General features: G+C 40.2%; 1 protein-coding gene across 1 annotated transcript in view; it reads right to left on the bottom strand.

The window, feature by feature from the left end:
• GRHL2 (grainyhead like transcription factor 2) overlaps nucleotides 1-22,630 on the bottom strand; it is a 134,705-nt gene that overhangs the window by 22,387 nt on the left and 89,688 nt on the right. Inside the window, exons 9-13 of the mRNA XM_089684638.1 lie at nucleotides 12,511-12,669; nucleotides 11,316-11,412; nucleotides 10,224-10,363; nucleotides 5,181-5,212; nucleotides 2,296-2,387 (exon numbers count right to left, since the gene is read on the bottom strand). Of these exons, the coding sequence (XP_089540764.1) occupies nucleotides 2,296-2,387; nucleotides 5,181-5,212; nucleotides 10,224-10,363; nucleotides 11,316-11,412; nucleotides 12,511-12,669 (520 nt within the window). The remainder of the gene's footprint in view (nucleotides 1-2,295; nucleotides 2,388-5,180; nucleotides 5,213-10,223; nucleotides 10,364-11,315; nucleotides 11,413-12,510; nucleotides 12,670-22,630) is intronic.

Raw genomic sequence — 22,630 nt, forward strand, 5'->3', positions numbered from 1 at the left:
CCTCCCCAAATGAGGCGATTGGTTCTCTGCTTTAAGGAGACACCCTGCTGGGTTCCTAGAAAAAGGCTGTTATGCTGGGGAAGGAAGATGAAGAGATCTCCCTTTTAACATTAGGAACCAACTTTGGGATAAAAGGCACCCTTTTGTTCAGACACTTGAACGCTGCTTAAACCAGGACTTCTTTCTGTTATCCCTCTGTTGTGTTACTGCTCTCTGTATTTATATATATATATATATATATATATATATATATATATATTGGCTACATCTTTTTCTGTAAATATTTTTATTGCACCATTTTGACCTTTTTAGTAATAAATCCTATTTTCTGAAAAGTGTTGAATTGTTTCTTAAGCTCTTTAGTGCAAACTAAGAATCCCTGTCTCTGAAGAGCGCTACTGTGTGTTTTAAACTTCTGCATACATCTGCCTGCGGTGACAGTGTGTATACAGACGCTTATTCAAACATCATAGTGTTACTGCTAAGATTGCCGAGTTTCCTCCTTCTCCGTACAAAAAGGCGGTGGTGGCAGTGCGAAGGGTTAATTGCGTAATTAACCTGACCCAGTAACAATCGCTTTCAGGCTGTGGGACACAGATTGTGGTCCAGTGAGCTGGAAAATCTTTGTGCAGGTCGCAGCTGAGCATGGCATTGTTACTTACGTGATAGCGCGGTTTTAGATTGGCTAGCCCTTCGGTCACAAGTTTGTGAGAAGGGCTGGGGTTCTGACGCTGCGCCTGTCACAGAGGTGTCCTTGAATTCAGTTCTCTGTAGGTTAATAATTTTAATTTCCATCAAATGATGGGGCATCTTTACATTCCTAACACATTACCCAGACAATATCAGTATAGATATCCAGCATGATATCTTTCCCCATTGAGATCTGATGTGTTTTCAAAGAGTTAATTTTTTTGAGCAGAGTATATATATATATATATATATATATATATATATATATAAAATGTATTATTTGTTTACACACATATGCACATCACAATGAATGTTGTAATAAATTCTACAATTTGCATTTAAAGCAGGACTCCAGTCAAAACTTTTAATTCTCCATGCAGTGGGTTATGTCCAGGGACTCGAGGAAAAGCTGTATTTACCCATTCCTCTGATCCTGCGGAGCAAAACTCCGATCCCCCATGTCCAGTGGTGGACTGTTCCTGCTGTCTTCACATCCGGAGCTGGTCTATGGGTGTGATGATGTCAGGAATAGCCCATTCACAAGACCACTAATGTGCGGGGAGGGGGGCAGGAGCGGCGGGGAAAAGTCCTAAACTCGGAAGATCAGCAGATCTTTGCTTTCTAAACCCCTAGACAAAAACTAGCATTTAACCCATGGAGGGCAGGCACAGCCCCACTGCATGGGAAAATAATAACTTTGCCCGGAATTCTTCTTTTTAGTATATGTGAACCAAATCACTAAGGTCTCACATAAGCCTAACCCCTTGTCATTCAAGTGGGCCATGATGCCCAAGTCCAGTAGGAAGGGTTTTCAATCATATGGTACTGACTGACTGCACAGTAATGATGTCATAGGGAGCCCGCCCTACCAGCTCTTTATTCTTGGTAGGTGAATGTGAGCTGTTGGTGACAGCTCAGTCACAGTTATGGGCCTGTCTATGGAGCAAGCTACAGAATCACATAGTGGTGCGTATATATGCAGCTGGGTATTAGAGCCCACCTGCCATCCTCCTATATAGTCTGTCATAAACAGTTAAACACGTTAAATCAATTTAGGTTGTGTTTTTAAATCAACAGATTTCATCATACTAATACCTCGTCTGGTGATCCTGCCAACAAGGCCCTTGTTAAGGCAATTCCTGTTATATGGTGACAGCACTCTGTCCCTGTCTCCCTATGACAACCGTGTTGTCATCCTATCACATGGGTTTCCAATGGAGACTAAGTGGCTGTTTTGACACACAATTGTTTCTATCAGGAAACCCATTATGAGAAACAGTATGCATCCATTGCTGCATTTCCTTTTTAAAGTGAGCAGTCAGGAAGGTAGTGGGGAGTAAAACTGAAGCTCAACCACACAGCTTTTACTGCTCTCCAGCTACCCATGTGAACAAGCCCAGCTGTTAATTAAGTTGGGCGTTAACTTACAGGCCTTCAATAAAATAATGGCTTTACCCAGAAGGTTTTTCTTTGTTCAGATAGGGCTGTTTGCATTATATTCCTCTGTGCCCAGTTATTGTAGAGTACATCTATGAATATTTGTACCTCAAAACTTTATTATAACATTTTCTGCAGTTGGAATATAGTAATTACATTGAATTTTACCTTTTTTGTTTGCTTCTTTCATTTGCTTTGGTGCAGGTGGACCAAATTCTTCCTCAACAGGACGGAGCATTCTCTTCACCAGCACACTGCTCCTGTATGAGAAAAAACAGAAGATTTAGTAGATATTATAGTTGATGTAATGTGTAAGTGCTAGCTCTTGGGCTGCTGTGCTCCTAGCAGTGGTTATCTCTGTGCCTAGTAGGCTGCCTTCTCTGCCTCTCTATTGATTCCTCTTCAACACACAAATAGGACAATAAGAAGATTTTGTTAGCAGGCATAAAAATCAGTCAACGAGAGGGGTCTGCATGAACAGTCATACATCTTGTAGAGCACTCCAGGAGCCACAAATGCTAGGGCACTCTAAAATGCAAATCTGCACCAATTCCTGTGCTTGAGCTCTCAGGTCCTGTATGTCCTTCCCATGCCTTATTGATCAGCCAGGTCATTCATAAAATATATGGACCAATAATAGACTGAAGGATGCAGAATGGGATAGACCTGGATACTTGGTCAAGATTTACATATTAGATCATCTCTGGCACACCATATGTCGGCAGATATTTCTTGTTTAGATGGCTTAATATGAACACACTAAAAATTAATATCGATTTTCTATATTATGATTTTCTTTGCAGTTTGCCTGTTTAAAGGGAAGGATAACAACGTAACAATTTAGGAAGTTAAGTTGCATCTTCCAGGGGTTGTGACTTGGACAAGTGCAGCACATCCTCAGATCTAGATGGCCAGAAGCAAAAATCTGAACAAATTATGAAACAAAGCAGCTAAGACTGACAAAAATAAAACATTCAGACTGAGAACTAATTTGCACAAAAATGGAAATCATTATCAAACGGCAATCATCAGTCTGTCCCTTGGCCTGATGGTTATGCTGATAACAGTCAATCAATTTTTAACTGGCTTTCTGTAATAGAATGGGCAGAAACCGAGACTATATAAATGCAGAAGAAACAAAAAGATTTGTGTTACCCATTTTGACCAATCACATTCTGTCAATTTCCCAGCACGTTAGAGGATAAGAGATATGATGTGGTATTGTGTCTATGCCATACACTTAATGTATTATTTATTACTCTGTAATACATCAGCCAACTCAAAGCTACAGCAGCCCAAAAATGACTCAATTCCCCCATCCACAGATTCAATATGGATGTGGGAAACCACCCCGCTTTCCCACCATCAGAATATACTAATCAGCATTGCAGGCTAAAGCCAGCATCGCTGATCGAGTCCAACAGCCTGCCCATACATAAAAACGAAGCCAGCTGAGTTACAATCCATGTATGACCAGCTTAAAACTTGGATAGATGCTAGTAACATATACTGTATAGTCACTATATATTGAAGATATGCAAGGTGAGATATGTGCCAGAGGCAGCTTCCATCAGGGTAGGGCACATAATGGGGTTTTCATGTTACCTTACAGCTATCTGGACACCTTTTAGAAGGACAACAGGACAGAAATATAGAACCTGTATCTTAGCACTGTTTACCAGCTACACGTATGGCCAATGTTATGGGAGCGCAGGGCTTACTGGCGATGAGCAAACCTTTAACACCATGCCTGGTGGGCCAGCTTCATCCAGTACTTAGAGGCCTCCTTGACCACACAAAACATTATATTTGTACTTATAATAGTGCATTATTTGAACACACTAATGCCCCATCTAGGCAAGAATATCAACTTATTGCAGTGTTACAGTCAGGGAAAAATTAGAAGAATCTGACACTTCTGGGTGTGTCAGATTTTTTTCTTTCTGGCTTCCCTCTGTTGCTCCTCCCCCTACAGCTTGATCATATGTGATTCACAGTGCTGGGGCTATGTGCAGGAGAACTGCTCTCTATCTTAGCCTCAACATATATAAACAGCACGGAGGTTGTGATCGGTAGCTGATCTCCTGCACACAGCCGCAGGACATGTAAAATTACAGCTGAGTCTGTGTTCAGAGAGCACCTCCTGAACATAGCTTTGGTATATGTAAACAAAGCGTATTAAGGTTGTGATTTGGAGCTGCTCCCCTGTACACAGAGTTCTCTGTTTACATACAATATGTTAAGGCTGTGATCAGGAGCTGAGGTCTTTGAACACAGGCTTGGCTGTCAATTACATACCCTGATGCTGTGTGCTGGAGAGCAGATCTGTCTATTACACGTAACGTAGTGGCCATGGCAGCAGGAGCAGAGGGAAGCCAGAATGAGAAGAGTCAGACACACCTGGAAGTGTCAGATTTTCTCCCTGCCTCGAACTCTACAATAAATTAATAAAATCATTGCCCAGAGGAGGACAATAGTGTGCATAAATAAAGCATTATACTATTTTAAAATAAAAATAAAATGTGTGGTGTGGATTTCTTTAAAGAGAACCTATGATTAGAAAAATAGTTTGGTTTCCATTACTATCAGTCCTCTGAAGATGCTAACGCCTGGCTGTAACAATTATCTTCCAGCTCTTTGGATTCACTCATTTACTGAGCTGGAACAAGCAATGATGTGGGACCTTTCTATCACCCAGTTTGTTTTAGGTCTATCAGTGGTAGTAGTAGAGTCTAAATCACTTCTGACCACCAGTTTTTTCAAGGGACATTTTTTTTAAATGCAATTTTTTATTTCCCTGCTGTCATTGTCTGTTATTTTGTGGAATGGCAATTTCAGGGTGATTGAGAATTGATTTGCTGCAGTACAAGGTGTTGACCAGTGGCCATGAGAACATTGCAGGGATCTGACCAATGGATCCACTGAGAAACACAACAAACTGAAGACTGGTTCAAATAGCATCCATCCATGACCAAAATATCACTTTACTGTGGACTGACCCTTTAATACATGATATATACAGTATGTACATAGATTTAAATATTATTTCTTACCCTTCTATTTCATCATCTGTATTGTAGAAAACCTGTTTCAGAAACAAGTGTACATCATTATAAAACAGTTATAAACCAGGGCATATATTTCCATTACTGTAGCTGGCTAAGGCATGATGGATCAGACTATTATCCTGATTTAGATATAAACCAGAATGTAATAAACATTGATAAAACGCCACCCTGATCCTCATTACAACAACAGTAACCTGATTAGTTTGTAACAGAAAAGGCTTCTTTTTTTTTTTTGCTGAAATGGAAAGAATAAAACAGAGGAGCTGTTAGGTGGAGGGTCATTACAAGGAAAGAGATCATTCTAGAAACTGACAATGATATTGCTTTCATTATGCAGTCATAATCTTATCACCTCTTATAAATTACAGTAGTACACATTATTGCAAAGATACAGCTGTGCTTTCCTAGAATTACTTTTATTGATTCTATTTAGATGTTTAATGTTATCTAATAAATCTTAAAACCCTTGATGTTAGAATAAAATGATAGCTAACTTCCTTTTTTTGTATATTTTTTTAATTAATTTTCCAGTATATATTTAGAAAAATACAAACATGCATTATTACACACATATGAATAAGAGAAAGGATAAAATCAGAAAAAGAAAGAAGGGGAAAAAAGGAAGGGGGGGGGGGAGGGCAATGCAAAGGGTGGAGAGGGGAGGGGTGCGGAAATATGGTAAATACCACTATGAATTTCAGGTAATACATATACTGTAAGTGCATATTCTAGAAAAAATGGGGATTTAAAAAAATATAGATTTCATCCCATGAAGGTAAATCAGTAGGGAAATAAAACATACATTAATACCATTCAATAATCCCGTACATCCTATTCTAAATTATATCTGTGGAGAGTAATTAATACATACCATGTAGCCCAGATCATACACCATTTTTGATACCTCCCCTTATACTTATGAACCCAGAATTCGGTCTCCATAATCCTATCTACCTCTAACTTCCACTCAAGCAACGTAGTGCTTCTCTCACTTCTCCAATGATGTGGTATAAGATTTTTGGCTGCATTTAGGAGAAAGGGTTGTACACTGTTCTTATATGTTTTAACTGACATTGCTGTGTTATGAAATAGGATTTGAAGGGGATCTTTTTTAACAGGAATAGGCGAAATTTTGTTTATTTTATGATGTCTTCCCAAAATTTCTGTGATTTTGGGTAATGTCCCCATAGATGCATACAGGGTTCCCAGTTGTGTACAGTCTCCCCAGAAATTTGGTGAGACCCCCTGAGTCATGTGTGCTAATTTAAACTGGAGTTGTGTACCATCTGGAAATGAATTTGTATCCTAGTTTTTGTGTCTTTATACTGATACTGTAGAATGAGTGAGAGTAAAGATTTTCAATCTGTTACTCAGTGAGACACCTTGTTCTAATTCTCTCTCCCACGCACTTCAGAATGGTAAATCCTTGGGTATATAAAACAATAAAAGAAATTGATATAATTTTGCTAGAAGATGTGGATCTGTGGTTTGGCTTACACACATTTTTTCCCCATGATGTTAAGAAGTTAAGTTTGTTGGGCGTGGAGGGTTTTTGAGAGTTTTAAAAAAGCGTGAGTGCTGTAAATGTCTCCAACAATCCATTCAAAAAGGGCCACACTGCTGCTGTAGTTCTGTGAGGGTAAGTAAATTGCCATCTGGAGCAAGTGCTCCACAGCATATGTATCTGTTCCCCCAGGTACCAAAGAAGGATAAATCCTCTCCCGAAGAAAACCAGAGAAAACTTCCCAATGGGGCAAGCAGTGGAACTGCAGGTGCAAGTGTTACTGTTCTATTTACTATGTCCCAAACCTTCAGTGTTGCTGTTGTTAATGGGAAGATCCCATCTGAGAAAGCCCTATACTCAGCCGGCACCCATAAAGCATGAGAAAGGTGGCATACAGCCATTTAATTCTCTATTTTAACCCATATCGCTCTCATGGTGATTCCAGTTTAGGATCCCCACTAATGCCATAGCTTTGTAATACAGATGGATATCCAGTGGATAGCTAACTTTTAATGTTAAACTTTATCTTGTAATGCCCTCCCCAAAAAAGAACATATATATGTGTGCATTAAGTGCATTTACATTTCTTTTTACTTGTAAGTGTTACTTTAATAAAGAATTCAGGCCAGATATCCTTGATTGAAAATTTTAAAAATGACCCCAACCTGTTTATTTTAGCAGTAATCCAGTCTGATTATGGGTTTATGGGCTCAAGGTTTACAGCTTAGCAAAAAATACCTTCAGACCTACCTGTGATCACTGCTTACTTCCAAAGGCTGCAGTGTTCTGCACTGTACATAATTGACAGTTCCAGTCAGGTACTCTATTTCTAAAGAGTATTATGCCACCCATGTGACTTGGTCCCCGGTCACACTGATCTGACTTTGAAATTGATTTAAAAATTGGATGTCATTACAACTTCAGGTGGGACTTGCAAGACATCTACAGCTTGCAAGACACATATGTCTATGGAAGTCGCATCTGAAGTAGTAAATGCACTACTTTAGATATCGGCGCGGCCCCAACCAAGCTGGAATTGCACCATATAACCACTTCAATTGTGGACAATAGGGTGCGACTTGTCATGCGATTTAAAACTCAAATGGCATGGCAAATCGCATGTCAAGTCGCACCCGGTATGACTGGGCACTTGGTCAGCAGGGTTCTTATTGGTTGTAGAGATAAAGTGTTGCAGCAGATTTTCCAAAATGGAGACCCACCAACATAACATGTAATGCTGGATCACAAAAAGATGGCATTGACCACATGACCTTGCTCTTAAAGCCCAGCTCCAGTTAAAACTTATTTTTGCAGTTTTGTAACGGCCCCAGACATCAAGAAAGACCTGACAGAAGTTAAAGGCCTACCACAAAAAAATGTATATATATATATTTATATCCTAGAAAGGTTGCTAGAAAGGTTTAGGTAAAATATGTTTTTTTTTCTTTGCTCCTCTGTCGTCTGTGGAGCAGTGTGTTATTATTTTTGGCTGTCCTGGGTGTCACTGGCTGCAGGCTCAACTGCTTCCCCGTGCCTTCCAGTTGATTTTAGAATGTAGTGGCCTGTAAGAGACAGACCTCCAGCGTATATATTTATGTGATGTTGTCAAATCCCTGGGGGAGGATGTCCAGCAGGTGGCTGGGGTCTGCATAAAGAGTCTAAGGTCTGGAGCAGTGGGGTTCTTGTCCAAGAGGAGAAGTTCTCAGCCTGAAGGTGACAGTACAGCTAAAGTTTCACAATAGTTAATCTAGGTTCCAGCTCAGTCACAGCTTGGGGGGGGCCTATTTTCTGAAAATAACTGGAACTGACTAGGGGATGTCACTGGGGATCTGGTCTGGGAGTTCACAGGAGAAATGTCTGTCTGATACTGAAAGGAGGTATCCAAATATCCAGGGACATTGTGAGTACAGACCTGAGTGTACTGATTGTGGGATCCTAGTGACTTCCTGCTGGAACTATTCTCTTTATTGGGCATCAGTGCCAGTGCTGCTTGGATTGGGACTTTCATCGTAGGGTTCTTAGTGTCATTCACCCCTTTAGAGGCTTTTAGAAGGACTTTGCTAAGAAGTTACAGTAGGGGAGAAGAGTGTCCTCTGACCATTGCACTGTGTTTCTAGGGTATCCCACAGCTCCATGCTTCCTAACATAATTCAACATATAATAAAGGATCAAAATATACCCCCAGATTGATCATTGAGCCATGAGAGTGACTGTGTTGTTGTGTGCCTGGCTGTTACTACAACAACTTGGGAAAAGAACTTGGGGACTACTCAGCATGTCCTTTCTGGGATGAGCACTACATATATACACAGTAAATACATATTTATAATAGCTGACCCAGCCAGGCTCCCTTGCTGCTTCCCCATCTGATGTTGACTTGTGTTGAAGCCACTTGTGTGACTTGTGTGGATGGATGAAACCATAGTGGGAAGTAGCATGTATGGGTAATTCATACCTGGCTGTGTGAACATACTCTCACTTTGCCATGAATGGGCAAAGCAACAGTGTCTCTCTAAAGCATTAAGCTATACATGGATAGGTTTACAGATATATTTAAAAAAATATATTAAATGCTTTAAAAAATCAGCGATAATTTATGTGATATTTTTCATACTTAGTGTGGATTACCATCCAATTGCTATTTTGACTGTCTTGTTCAGTAAGGCAGTACAAAAGGCAAAGACCACATGCAACAACAGTAACTCATTATACCCAATCACATTTCTGAAGCTTTGACTTCTTGTTGATATGGATTATTATATCACACACCATCAGTCCTCCCATGCTCATCTCCAGGACTTCTCCAGAACCTCCTCCATCCTCTGGGACTCTCTACCTCAATCTATCAGACTATCGCCTACTCTGCCCACATTTAGGCTGTCTCTGAAAACCTATTTCTTCTGGGAAGCCTATCCTGCCTTCAGATAATAACTGAATCTTCTAATCCTTCTACCAGTCCATCTGCCACAGTTATTACCTTTTGTACCACCAGCCCCTTCCTCTTAGATTGTAAGCTCCAAGGTGCAGAGCCCTTCAAACTCTCTTCTATTGAACTGTATTGTTGCTGTATTGTTTCCATTTATTTTGTCTGAGCAAACTGTTGGCGCTATATAAATCCTGTATAATAATAATAATCAGTCTTCCTGCAGTGCTTTACTGAATGATCCATAAAAGCTAACCAAGGCTGGAAATGGCATATCATGGAAATCTCATTCAAACCCATGCAGTTCCAATGTTGTGTCTTGTGAGCTGCCTATAAAATGTTTTTAATTCCATATAAAATGATTACACAGTGTATTATTTGTAGTTTTAACCATGAGACTATTCTGGCCAGAGTCTGTCTATCCAGTCATAGTTTGGCTCACCTCTATTTGGTATGTCTTAGAGTGTGTCATGGAACTGCCAAAAATTGGATTATTACTTTGAATAAAATGCTACCCTGTAGGTGATAACTGGCAGTATGTAATCTTGTTACTGTGCAGGCTGCATATTGTTTATTGAATAAAGTGAAACAGTTGGAATACCTGTCCAGTTCTTTGTAAATTCCCAAAGTGAACATCCGGGATGAAGAGGACGGGCTGGGAGTCCAGGTCAGACATGGTTTTGAAGAAGGTGATGTCATTCTTTTTCTGTAGAGGTATGGCTGTCATTTTTGTATCAGGTGCTAGAATAATATAAGCAAACATAAGTTTTGTTAAAACAAACTCACTTATTTGGTTAAAGTTTTCTAATATTCCTGTATCCAAAGATAAAACTAAAGGAAACATCTTAGATGTTCTCTTAGAGGCAGGGGCAGACTGACCATTCGAGCACTCAGGCACTGCCTGAGGGCCCGGGGTCAGTAGGAGGCCCCATGAAATGCCCCTGGTACCTTTTTCATAGGCTTTTTTGAGTGTGGGCAAGGACACAGGGGTCCCATGATCCCCTATTGCCCAGGGGCCCCATGAGTTGTCAGTCCACCCCTGCTTAGAGGTTCTCCATTGTGATTTTTTTTTTTTGAGCAGAGAAAGTCTTCCCATAAATGAGATTATAAACATGTGAGATGGTGTGTTTGCAAGGTACCTTGGCACGTCATAGTGCCACACCAACAATTGTGTGTTACAGTACAGGTGTTAAGATGGCCATGAAGCTTAAATATAGTTTTTTGCATTTATTTTATCAGCCCAAGGGACAGAACATTTTTTTTTTATTTTAGGACAAAAAAATTAAACTTTTTGTATCACCTTTTGCTTTGAAATCTTGGTCAGCACAAAGCCTACTCTTTCATCTGCAGTCTTGCTGTAAAAATAGAGATCAATGCAGAGACAGTATTCTGCCAATTCCCCCATCCACACATTCGAGATGGATGCGGGAATCACTCCCGCTGTACTATTGTGTTCTCATGGCAGGGAACCTTCTCTTTTGTCATAACACAATGATCAGTGTGGCTGGCTATAGCTGGCAGCACTGATCGTTTGGTAAAAAAAAGAGAGGGTGGTTGTACAGAAGCCAATCAATAGATCAAATTCTATACAACCAGGGTTCCCATACATTGATCAAAATTCAGTCAATCCACGTACGGCCAGCTTTATATGCCAAGAGGATCTGATGTCAGAAAAGGCATAAAAAAGACTTACAATTATTTGTGCATGGTGTTTGTGCTGATGTTGTTTGAGGTTTTCCTTTTTTCCTGTTCTGTTTTCTTTCTTCATCCCGGATTTTTCTCTCTGCTCCCTAGAAATGCAAAAAAATAAAATAATACTTCGATAATACACATTTGAGAACTGTTTCCTAGGGTTTTCATCTACAAGAAAATAATACTGGAAAATATAATATGTGTGTGTCTGGTGTTATAGATAAGAAATACATGTAGTCCACACCCAACCAAATGGTAACTAGCTTGCTTTGTTGGATTTAAAGCAGTAATTTTTATACAACTGTTGGCTGCCCTTACTGACGGAGTATAAACACAGGGTCACCAGGCCAGGATGGCAATGATTATTTAGCCAAATTAGCATTTTCACCCTGAAAGGGGGCTAATGTTTTCAAAGTATACAGTATGCATAGCCATACTTTTTTTTATAGTTTTGAATAAATTAAGCTTAGTTAGGGGAAAAGGAATTACTACAAATACTTTAATCCTTGCTTCTCCTCTGCTGTCCAATGGTTCTGGAATGTGGGTGGGCCCTCACTTTCGTCATGTACAATGCAGGACTGCCAGTCCTGCATTGTATGTGGTGAGGTCAGAGAGCTGCAACCAGCAAAGAGAAGCAGTATTAGGGGACTGATCGGACAGAAAGGAAAAAGTTTATGGGATTAGGGAATAAGGTGAGTCTTTTTAAATAAGAACTGCATGTATAGATATTTTATATATAGTTACATTGGTCCAGCTTGTACCAATGTAACTATGTATATACCATACCTGGTTAATGCCCCTGAAAGCTGGAAATCACTATAGTAGACACTACTCCAGAGATCTCCACTTGCTTCGGGGTTCCATGCTTAGCGGATACCTGCTGCATTCTGAATACAGGAGATTGGCCACTCGGTACCAGTGCCATTCAGATAATGCTTTTCATTTTCTGAATTAATGCAATGTGTTCTTTCATTGGACAAGTGGAGAGGTTGTTCTGATGACAATTCTATGATTTTGGAAAGGGACGTATAAAGGGTATTGTGCTGTCAACATAAACATTTCACTAGAGCGCGTTTTACTAAACGATCTAATTGTATATTAAAGGCGATTCTCAGCAGTCTGTCAATGATACTATTAACTATTGATTGAATGGAAGAATAATGCATTATGCTTTACCACAGTATGTCCATTGTTACCTTATCACAGAAGACCTTGATCTGGCAGTAGGCCCGGTGGATTGGCTTGTTGCTGCGGTTGTTATAGCTGTATGTGTCAATCTGAATCATGAGAGGAAGACCTTTCACCCCTTTCTGAGAGGAAAAATCAGTACTGAGACAGTTCACAGTGATGAAAATCTGGGGAGAAAGCATCACATAGAGCTCTATGAACATTGTGACTACAACGATGTGTGAAAAGAGTGAATCTAGTTAAAGTGAACACATCAGATCCCAGTGGGATGTTTTTTTTAATTTGTTTGCACAAGATTCTCACAATGTTCACCTAAGATTCATATCTTTCTCTAATTGGATTGACTTGGAAACCTTTATAAATCCTGGCTTAAATGTAAGGGAAAACATTTAGAAAAGACCCCCGGGTGTCTTCTGCTAGGAAGAACATGTAAGCCAAACCTGGAGAGTTACCAGTAGCATTGGCCATGGAACCGACGACAGGATTATCTGATGAATCCCAACCCTCAATGGACACCCTTAGCATGTATGAAGCATGTAAAACATAAACATCTGAATTTACTGTGTCTAAACTGAGCAGCTCAAACACTCATAAAATGGATTATTAGATACGTATAGTGTATTGTTTTGTATTATTTTGTATTGTATTGTATAGTGCCTATTACAGGATGTCGCACAGCCAAACCCACACATCCCCAATGAAGACCAGGCACTCCTTAAAGTTGGAAATATAACTATTTGCACCCAGTCAGCTTAAGGAAAGCTTTATAAACAAAGCCAGAGCACTACGGGTCTGTATGATTATGATTAAATGTCTGATCTAGGATCTGCATTATTAAAGGATAAGCTGTCAGTTCAGCTGTGCGGGGCTCTGCACACAGAATTCTGTGAATGAATGAACTACAAGTCCTGACAGCCTTTGTGGCTGTCGTCTTGTAGTTCTCAATTGATTCTTCATGTCAGTATATCTGCTTGCCCGTACATCCCGTATACTGACAGGCACATTTTTTTTACCTGCAACAAAATGTGCACTTATTATTTTTTGTCAAAAAAGTGAACATATCCTTTAATTAGTAAAAGGTTACTAGATCCAGGAGGGCCTTTTCTGAAACAGTTAAGGAAGAACTTTAAAGCGGAACATCACCCCTGAATGCACTAAGCACATTTTATTCTGTTATTGTGCTTGCCTGCACCCCCGCTGCCATTCTTGCCTAGGCAAGAATGATGTCTTCAGCGCTGTGAAGCCTGCAGGGATATCTACATCACATATCCTAGGATGCTTCACTTTCACTCACAGGAGCTGGAGGAGACAGGCCTAGCATGCATCATTAGAGAGCCAGGCTGCCTGAACCAGGAAGAGTCACTTGGCAATTGATGAGATCAGCAGCAAAGATGGCGGCGCTGGACACAGGTTGTGACAGCAGCACAGTGGATCACAGCAGGACAATGCTGGATCCACTGGGCAGTTGGGTATCTGAATTAATGGAGAAGTACAGCCAAAGCTCTTTTTGCTGTACTTCTCCTGTGGGTCATAGGAGTCAGTTTGTTCTGCATTCCTGTAACCCACTTTCAGCTGACAGCGGACTGAAATCTTCGGTAGGCTGACATCACTCCAGTCCAGGCTGGGGAAAGATCCCGACTTCAAAGTCGGGATCCACCCCAGAGTCTGGAGCAGCACCTGGCTCAGCCTCTCAGCGAAGCGCTGAGAGCCTAAGGCAGCCACTCCCTTCCACTCCACAGCCCAGCGTTCTAGGAGGGGCAGAGCATAGAGCGGTGACTGTCAGTCCTGCTCTCTACTCAGAGCGACTGTGAGAACTAAGTGATCTAGAGTTCTCACCCTTAGAGCCCATGGGGGACAGATGCAGAATTGGTCTTGTGCTGCATCCCATTAGGTAAGTACAATGGGGGAAAAAAGCCCTACTTCTCTTTTAAGGACAACCTTCCTTTACAGGTAAGAGGGGGAAAAACTGGAAGCAGGGTACAGGCTGAAGTTTCTCTTTAAAAACACATAATTTATGACTAGGAAGGATTTTTAATTGCAAAAGAGACATACTTTGCTACTTTGTATGTCTGCAATAAAGGATATCTTACTTTCCTCCTCGCACATTGTTTACATTGTCCACTGATCTGTTCATGTGCAGCTCAGTGTACAATCCTGGCATCTACTGGGCACATAAAAGTTACATGATCCTGGCCTGGCCAATCAAGATGGCCTCAGATCCTGAACCCGGAATAGAAGATGTCTGCTGAGTTAAGAAAAGACCTGATGATTTCTTGAGAAAATGTTATGGAATAAAGCTCTCAAGCATATCAGACGTAGCGCCCAGAGAACTGGCATATAGTATTGATTACGATCAGATACAACTCAGCAAATATCACACAAGCACATACTACTTGAAAAAAAATCCCCTTGAAATTCAACTGAGAACACATCCTCTGATGCTAGCGTCCCCTTTCCTTCTCTTTCCTCCTGCGTCATTCATGAACTTTTATGAGCACACTAGTGACTCTGTCTATAAAAGTCACCCAGGCCTATTATAGAATTATAGCAATGATAACAACTTTGGCAGGTGTTTATAGTGCTTTACTGAATCTTTTCACCTACAACGACGCACCTTGGTAGCCCATTTCAAATAGTCAGGATGCTGGGTGTAGAACTAAGATTTATGACCACAGCATGATGTATGCCTCAGCAAACAGTATAGAGATCGGTGTGTCAACAGGACGAACCCAGGGAAACGTTATGCAAAACTCAACCATGGTAATTACATAAAACTACATACAGTTCTTTTGGTAGCAGGGGGTCCCATTTTCCTTTCCTGGTTGTATTCATTTTCACAAAAGGCTCCAGTCTAGACCGATTTCCACATAGCATTTCGATGAACATATCAATATCTTGCAATAATTAAATTAGGACACAAATAGGGACTACCCTAATCTCATTAAAGCGGCCTTTCTCAAACTTTTAAATATGGAGGAACCCTTGAAATAACTTTCTGGTCTCAGGGAACCCCTGCTAAAAGTTACTATATCTACAACTCATGATACATTAGTGTGATGGTCAGCGGGAACAATGCTTCTTACACTTGTGGACATTGAGAAGAATCCTCCCATAGAGATAGATAAAAAAGATCATTGGTGTCAGTGGGAACTTATCTGAGAGGCAAAAATTGATCATTGAACAAGGAACCCCTAGCAACCTCTGGAAGAACCCTAGGGTTCCATGGAGCCTTGGTTGAGAAACCTGCATTAAAAAAAAACTTCACCCAAAATTAAAAGTCTGGAGGATCTCCATTTACTTCCAGCCCCAGAGACATAACAGAAATCGAGAGGAAGTCTCTCCAAAGCTGGTGGAATTTCTCTCTTAGAGAGCTGTCACCTAAACTACGGGCCCCATTGTGAGATGACAGAGTGACAACTCTTAACATTTTGGATTTTCCATCACTTACTGCACCAAAGACAATGGTCACCAGGACAAATAGAAAGGAAAATCTCCCCATCGAGGACACAGAGAACAATTAAAACCAGACAGAGAGTCTAACACTTCCGGGTTCTATCCAAAACAAATACAAATATTTATACAATTGATTAGATATATAATTTTGTCTTAAAATGTAACACTATTTTCATAATATGTTTTTTTCACTGTAGTATTTAAATACTAAACTCTAGGTTAGATTTCATTAACTCCCTATAATTATAGTCTCACTCACACTAAAGTCAATCATAATATTCACCAGACCCAGCATAATGCATGTATTGTTCAGCAGATTATCATACAAATCATGAAAAATGAATATGCAAATTAGTATTTTATTTGGAATGTTTGAGATAAATCTGTTGAAAATGTTCTCTTTGCAATGTAAAATGTGGCTTTATAAGACAGTGAGGGGCTGGCCAGATTGGATGTGTATTGGGTTTTTTTTTTATATATTTTTTTTATTTTCTGAAATGTTGCAGCTTGCAAATAACTAAGTTTGACCATCACATGCCCAACGCTGGATTTAATTTTAGGGAAAAAATAATGGTGTTTGAAAATCCACTGTAAGGTATATTTTGCTGCATTAAAGTGTATGTAAACCCCAAATAAATGTAGGCATCATTTTTGGTATACAGATATATTAAGCAATTGGTTGCAAAGTCACTGCCAGCAGCTTTCTGTTGGAAAGCGAACAATACTAAAGCTGGCCAAACACATTATATCTGAAGTTTACTGAACTTTTTTTTAACTGCACCAGGAACACTACTTACCAGTAATGAAGTGTACTCCATGTGCCGGTGGCTGTGGTTTACAGTTGAAATCCCCTGCCCCTGATACCCTGGCAGCAGTGATCGAAGGATTGAAGACTACCCTTTCTGTCCCTGTGCTCCATTCATAGCAACTGTTCTATAGGTTCCCATGATGCAAATGGTTCCATAATTGGAGAACTGGTGGATGATTGAAAGGTCTGCCTCCTCCAGTCATAAAATCCTTTGCATTGTGAGAACACATGGTGCGGGTGCTAAAAATTAAGCGGGGGGGGGCAGAATAGGCAAGCATAGTTGGCATTTTTGTCAATATCAGCCACCACATCAGCGAAAGAACACTGCTGTGGGGGTATCCCAGGGTAGAGGACTGAGGATTTCTGCTGTAACCTGCAGCCACTAGCACACGGGACTCAATTCATTGCTGGTAAGTAGTGTCCCTGGGGCTGTTTGAAAAAAAAAAATCATAGCTACAGTTATTTTTCTTTGTGTTTTCTTTCTCTTCCATTCGGAAGGGGGGTTTCTTCTACAGAGGATGGTGTTTGGCTCTGTTTTTTGTTTTTATACACTGTATTTTGTATTCTGCTAAAAACTTTACATACTTTACTTACTTTAAAAAATCACTAAACAGCTTTAGTAATTTTCTCTTCCAGCCCCACAAATCTGCAGTGCTGGCCATTCTGACAGTTGGACCCGCGGCTGTCAAATTACCTAAATATTTTGCTACATCTGATTGGATGCAGACATTGTTTGGTTGGGAATTTTCTGCCCTGCTCATTTGACACAAAAAAAAAATTGAAAAAAAAATCTGGGAGAACAAAGCATTATTGTCAGCCTGCCGCATGTACTCCTTCAGTTAGCCATTGGGCGATTATCAGGTCAATCAAATAGGCATCCCAACAGGCAACTGAAGGACACTTGACAAGGCATGTAAGCCAGGTAACTAGCATTTCCAGAGTGAGAAGTAAGAGATGGTCATCTCCATGTAGCCTTTATGACAGGTTTCTTTTCAAAGATTAAACTGAAGTACAGATTTACTGTAAAGTATTTTTATGTGGGACCAGTAATATAATGGCTTACGTAGACACAGCAATGTAAGTTCACAAAAAATATCAAAAATTATAGTCAAAGAAAAATTGTAACAAGCAAAAATATTTCCAATTACAAATGTACAAAATACATAAAAAAAGATCATCATAAAAGATCCCATCTAAAAGAAAAAATATTTAGGGAAGTGGACCTACTCCCAAAGATTATAAAACTGATTTCACTGCAGAGTCAAAACTAAAAGCAATTTATTTATTTCTTTTTGCTAGAGTAAGGGAGGGTTCTGCCTCCTATCTGTTTTTTTTTTTCTTTTGCCATTGAGGACATTTACTTTCACTTCTTATCCCATAGCCAAAACGGGGAGTGGGAGAAAATTTCTCCAAAGTGAGGAAATCCCTGGTTGTCCCCATTGGAAGACTTCCCCTCTATTCTTGTTCTGATGACGAGCCAAGATGTGTGATTGTCTTTCACTTTTACTTCCTATGATAACAGTAAACAGACTAAGGCTTCATGCACATGGGGCGTTTTGATAACGTTGGTATAGTTAGCTGTGTAAAGTCACGTTAAAAACTTGATTTTTTTCAGCGTAATTGCATTAGTGTTTAGCGGCGTTTTTCCACGTTTTTTCATGTTTGCATTATTTTGCATATTTAGTGTTTTTTGTGACCACAAAAAAATTTTGTTTTGTGCTCAAAAAAAGTCCAAACACTCCAGTTTTCCGCTTTTACCGCACTTTACTGAGTTTTGCCATGTTTTTCAGCGTTAGAGCGCTTTTACAGCTAAAAAACTCCTCTAGAAACCCGGTAGTTCTGGGGGGGTTTTCCAGCCGAAAAACGCTGATTACAGTCTATGTGTGCATGGACACATAGGATAACATGCTAGGGAATTTACTGGCTGTAGAAAAAAACGTCAAAAGCCAAAAACAGCTGCTCTAAAAACATCCAGTGTGCATGAGGGATTACTTGTAGTAAATGTTCTGCTTGATGCATTTTCCATTTATTACAAATCTGAAAGCACCATCTACTGGCTGTAAGGATGTTGCACACACCAAAGAGATTGCTGATTGTGAAATTTCACCATAAGAGCTTCCATATGTGGCAATATAAGTGCAACAGTCAGTCTCAGAAGGAAGGTCTGCAAAGCATGTTGACCTTCCTATAGTTTTTTTTAAATCAATGATAAATAAAGGACCCCCCATGGTGTCTTTGCATTGCCTAATTAACAAAAAAAAATCTTACATCTTACAAGGAAGAAGAAGAAGAAAGGTGTGCGGTGCTGGGTCTCCTAAAGCAGTAGTTGTTCTTAGTCGGTTCTTATGCATTATAACAGGGATGATTCTAATTAGGCATCTCTTCCAGGAATGGTGACCAAGGGTTTGCTCAAGTAGGGACTGGATGTGCAAGGGGGAAATCAGTATCTGGAGCGATCATTCTAATTAACCCCCAGGATTCCTTCAATTTTACCAGCCCAATACAAACTTTGTTCAATGTTTCCAATGCTTGATGGAGGACATTTGAACCTCTGAAACACATTGGATTTTTATGGCATATGAATCTGAATAAAATTGAATCTGGACTGTATACGTTCTGCTTTTTTTTAACAGAATCAAAGTTAGGCAGTCTGAAAGGTAGCATCAAGAGGGTCCTTTGGTCAACTTGGATACTGTGTGTAGCTGTTCAAAGTGATGAAAACTCAAGCTAAAGTACTCTAAAGCATCTGATATCTTTAGAGCTCCTGATAGGAGAGACCTTACTGCCTTCCCACACTGTTACAGTTTCAGTTTCTCTGATGCATTCTCCATGAGGTTAAATTAAAGGTAAATTCTAGGTATCACAATTTCTGCATTGTTACATTAGCCCAGCTTGGACCATTGTATGTATGTATGTGCCATACCTTTGGAATCTCCCTGGAAGCTGGAATTCACTGTAGGAGGCATCACTACCACAATGATCTCAACTAGCTTCCTGGTCCTGTGCCGATCAACTGCCCTGCTGCTTGCTGAACACTAGAGTTCACTTCCTCAGCACAGGCACCATTTGGTGAATTTTCTTAATGGATGAAAAGTGCCTCTGGTTGGATGAGGAATAGATCGTAACCTCGCCGCCCTGCCCCTCTACTATGTGCGAGAGAACCCTTTGCACTCATTGAGAAAATGCCGTTTTCCCTAAATGATGCCCGTGCCAAATGAACAGTCTCCTGTGTTTACAATGCAGCAGGGCAGCCACTTGGTATGGGGCTCAGAAGCAAGTGAAGACCTCTGTAGTAATGGTGCCCACTACAGTGACTTCCTGCTTCCCCATCAATATACTTACTATACAGTATGTTAGTCCAAGCTGAACTATGTAAAAATGCCATACCTTAACTTCGGCTTCAATTTAGTCTCATGGGATATGCATCAAGATGCAATCAGATGAAACTCAAGCGAGTTGTGATATCTCAGTTACATGATCACCTGGCTTTAAATAATCTATTTGAACCCATCCAATTTGGTTTTCAGCAACCGCACAGCACAGAAACCGGCTTGGTCAAAGTCACTAACGACCTTCTGTTAGCTTCTGATTCTGGCTCACTAACTATTCTTATTCTACTGGATCTTAGTTTTGCCTTTGATACTGTAGACCACAATCTTTTACGCTCTCATCGTAAATCCATATTTGAAGTCTCAGAATTGGCTCTGAAATGGATTAAGTCAAATCTTAGTGATCACTTTTTTTCTCTTGGCGGATTTCAGTCTGAAGTCAGTCTAGTCACGTACGGTGTTTCTCAGGGCTCAGTCTTGGGCCCCTTACTTTTTAGCATTTATATGTTTCCACTCGGCCAACTGCGAAGATCACATGGCCTCAATTATCACTTCTATGCTGACGATACTTAGATATACATCCACACTAAACCAGATTTTACTTTAGCTGCTTCTCTCCTATCTAACTGTATTTTGATTAAAAAAAATTGGATGACCCATAATTTCCTTCAATTAAACTGTGAAAAGACGAAAGTCATGCTTATTGGCACCCCCCATCAATTGTGTAAGGCCAGTCCCAGTAGCCTATCTATCGATGGCACTGTACTTGAGCTTCAATCTAAATTGAAAAATCTAGGGGTGATATTTGATGCTAGCTTAACCTTTGATCCACATGTACAAAATGTTATCAGAACATCTTTTTTCTACTTGAGAAACATTGCTCGGCTGCGTCCTATGCTATCATACACTGTAGCTGAAAAGCTGATACATACATTTGTGTTCTCCTGACTTGACTACTGCAATGTTCTACTAGCTGGTGTACCTAAATCCACTATTAATTGACTACAATATGTACAAAATTCTGCAGCCAGAAACCTCACTAGGTCGGGTACAAGTGACCATATCACCCCTATCCTGGAGTCCTTGCACTGGCTACCCGTCAGGTTTCGCATAGACTTTAAGATCCTCTTGCTCACCTATAAGGCTTTTCATGCCTTGGCACCGCACCCCATTTTCTGTCTGAACTTTTGTCTACTTACTCCCCTCCTCATAACCTCTGCTCCTCAAATTCCAGTCTTCTGTGTGTCTCCCCCCTACTCACCTACACTCAATGAGAGACAGAGCCTTCTCCTGCTATGCCCCAAAACTATGGAATTCCCTTCCAAAGAACATCAGAGAGTCATCTTCTCTAAACTCATTCAAATCAAATCTAAAAACTTTTTTCTTTAGACGAGCTTTCATTTAATTGTCCCTTTTTTCCCCTTTGCTTTATACTGTGTATTTCTTGTGGTTTCTTTGTAAAGCGCTTTCAGAAGCTACCTTTAAAGGCACTATAGAAAATAAAGTTTATTATTATTAGTATTATTATTATAACTCAATAAGGCCCCTTTTATATGAGCGGACTGATCGGGTCTGCCTGTTCATTTTTCAAGTGGACCTGATTGGATGCTTCTTTGCTCTATATGGAGTGGTGGGTGTAAACGGACATGTGTCCATTTACACTCACCTACATCCGATCCAATCCTGTCCGCTAAAAATAAAAGCATGGGGATCCCAGCTATCTGATGGATAGGATGACAGTTGGATGGAAATGGACAACCCAAATGTAAATCCGACAACCCATAGAGGACAGCAGGCTGTGTCCGTGTCTGCTCTGCATAGGTGGAGCGGACACAGACCTGTCATCCGCTTGCTTAGCAGGCATCAGCAGGCAGATCCCCCGTTGAGCAAGCAGTCTGCTGACAAGTCCGCCCCATGTGAAAGGGGCCTAACAGTGTTGGAGGGCAGGAAGGACTCTCCTCTGAGAAGCCCTAAAGTCATCATATGGTTTCCATGTGTTGAGTTCTCATCACCTTGAAGAGATACCCACAGCATCCAAGCTGAAGAGTATATTGTAGTTTAAAGTAAACCTGTCACAAACCTGAGCAACTGAAGTTTAGATTATAATGACATAATCAAATGTCATCTAAAAAGCACTGTCGCAATCATAAGATCCAGAAATGTGGGAAGCTGGAGTTACATATATCTCAGCACCCTAACTAGAAGGTGTTTTTATATATCTGTCTGTCCAATCCCACTCTTGTTAATTTATTTTAATAATTCACAGAGCCTCATATTACTTCCAAGAAAAGCACAAGAAGCCTGAAAGGAAAGAATACAACAAGTTGTGCACTTATGTTGGGTAAACATCATCATGTATGTTTATACAATAATGAAGCTGCATATCTGTGGCGGGGTGGGGTGCCTTCCAACCAAGTAAAAACATGCTTGGTATTCTCACCGACTACAGATTGTCTAATGATACGTGATTACCCTCAGTGGAATGAACTGTTCTCCTGTGAGTTACTATAAAAGTTCATAGACATGACACATCAAAGA

Source organism: Staurois parvus, unplaced genomic scaffold, assembly GCF_062004578.1.
Source record: "Staurois parvus isolate SC_StPar_1 unplaced genomic scaffold, SC_StPar_1.0 ptg000351l, whole genome shotgun sequence".
Taxonomy (NCBI): domain Eukaryota; kingdom Metazoa; phylum Chordata; class Amphibia; order Anura; family Ranidae; genus Staurois; species Staurois parvus.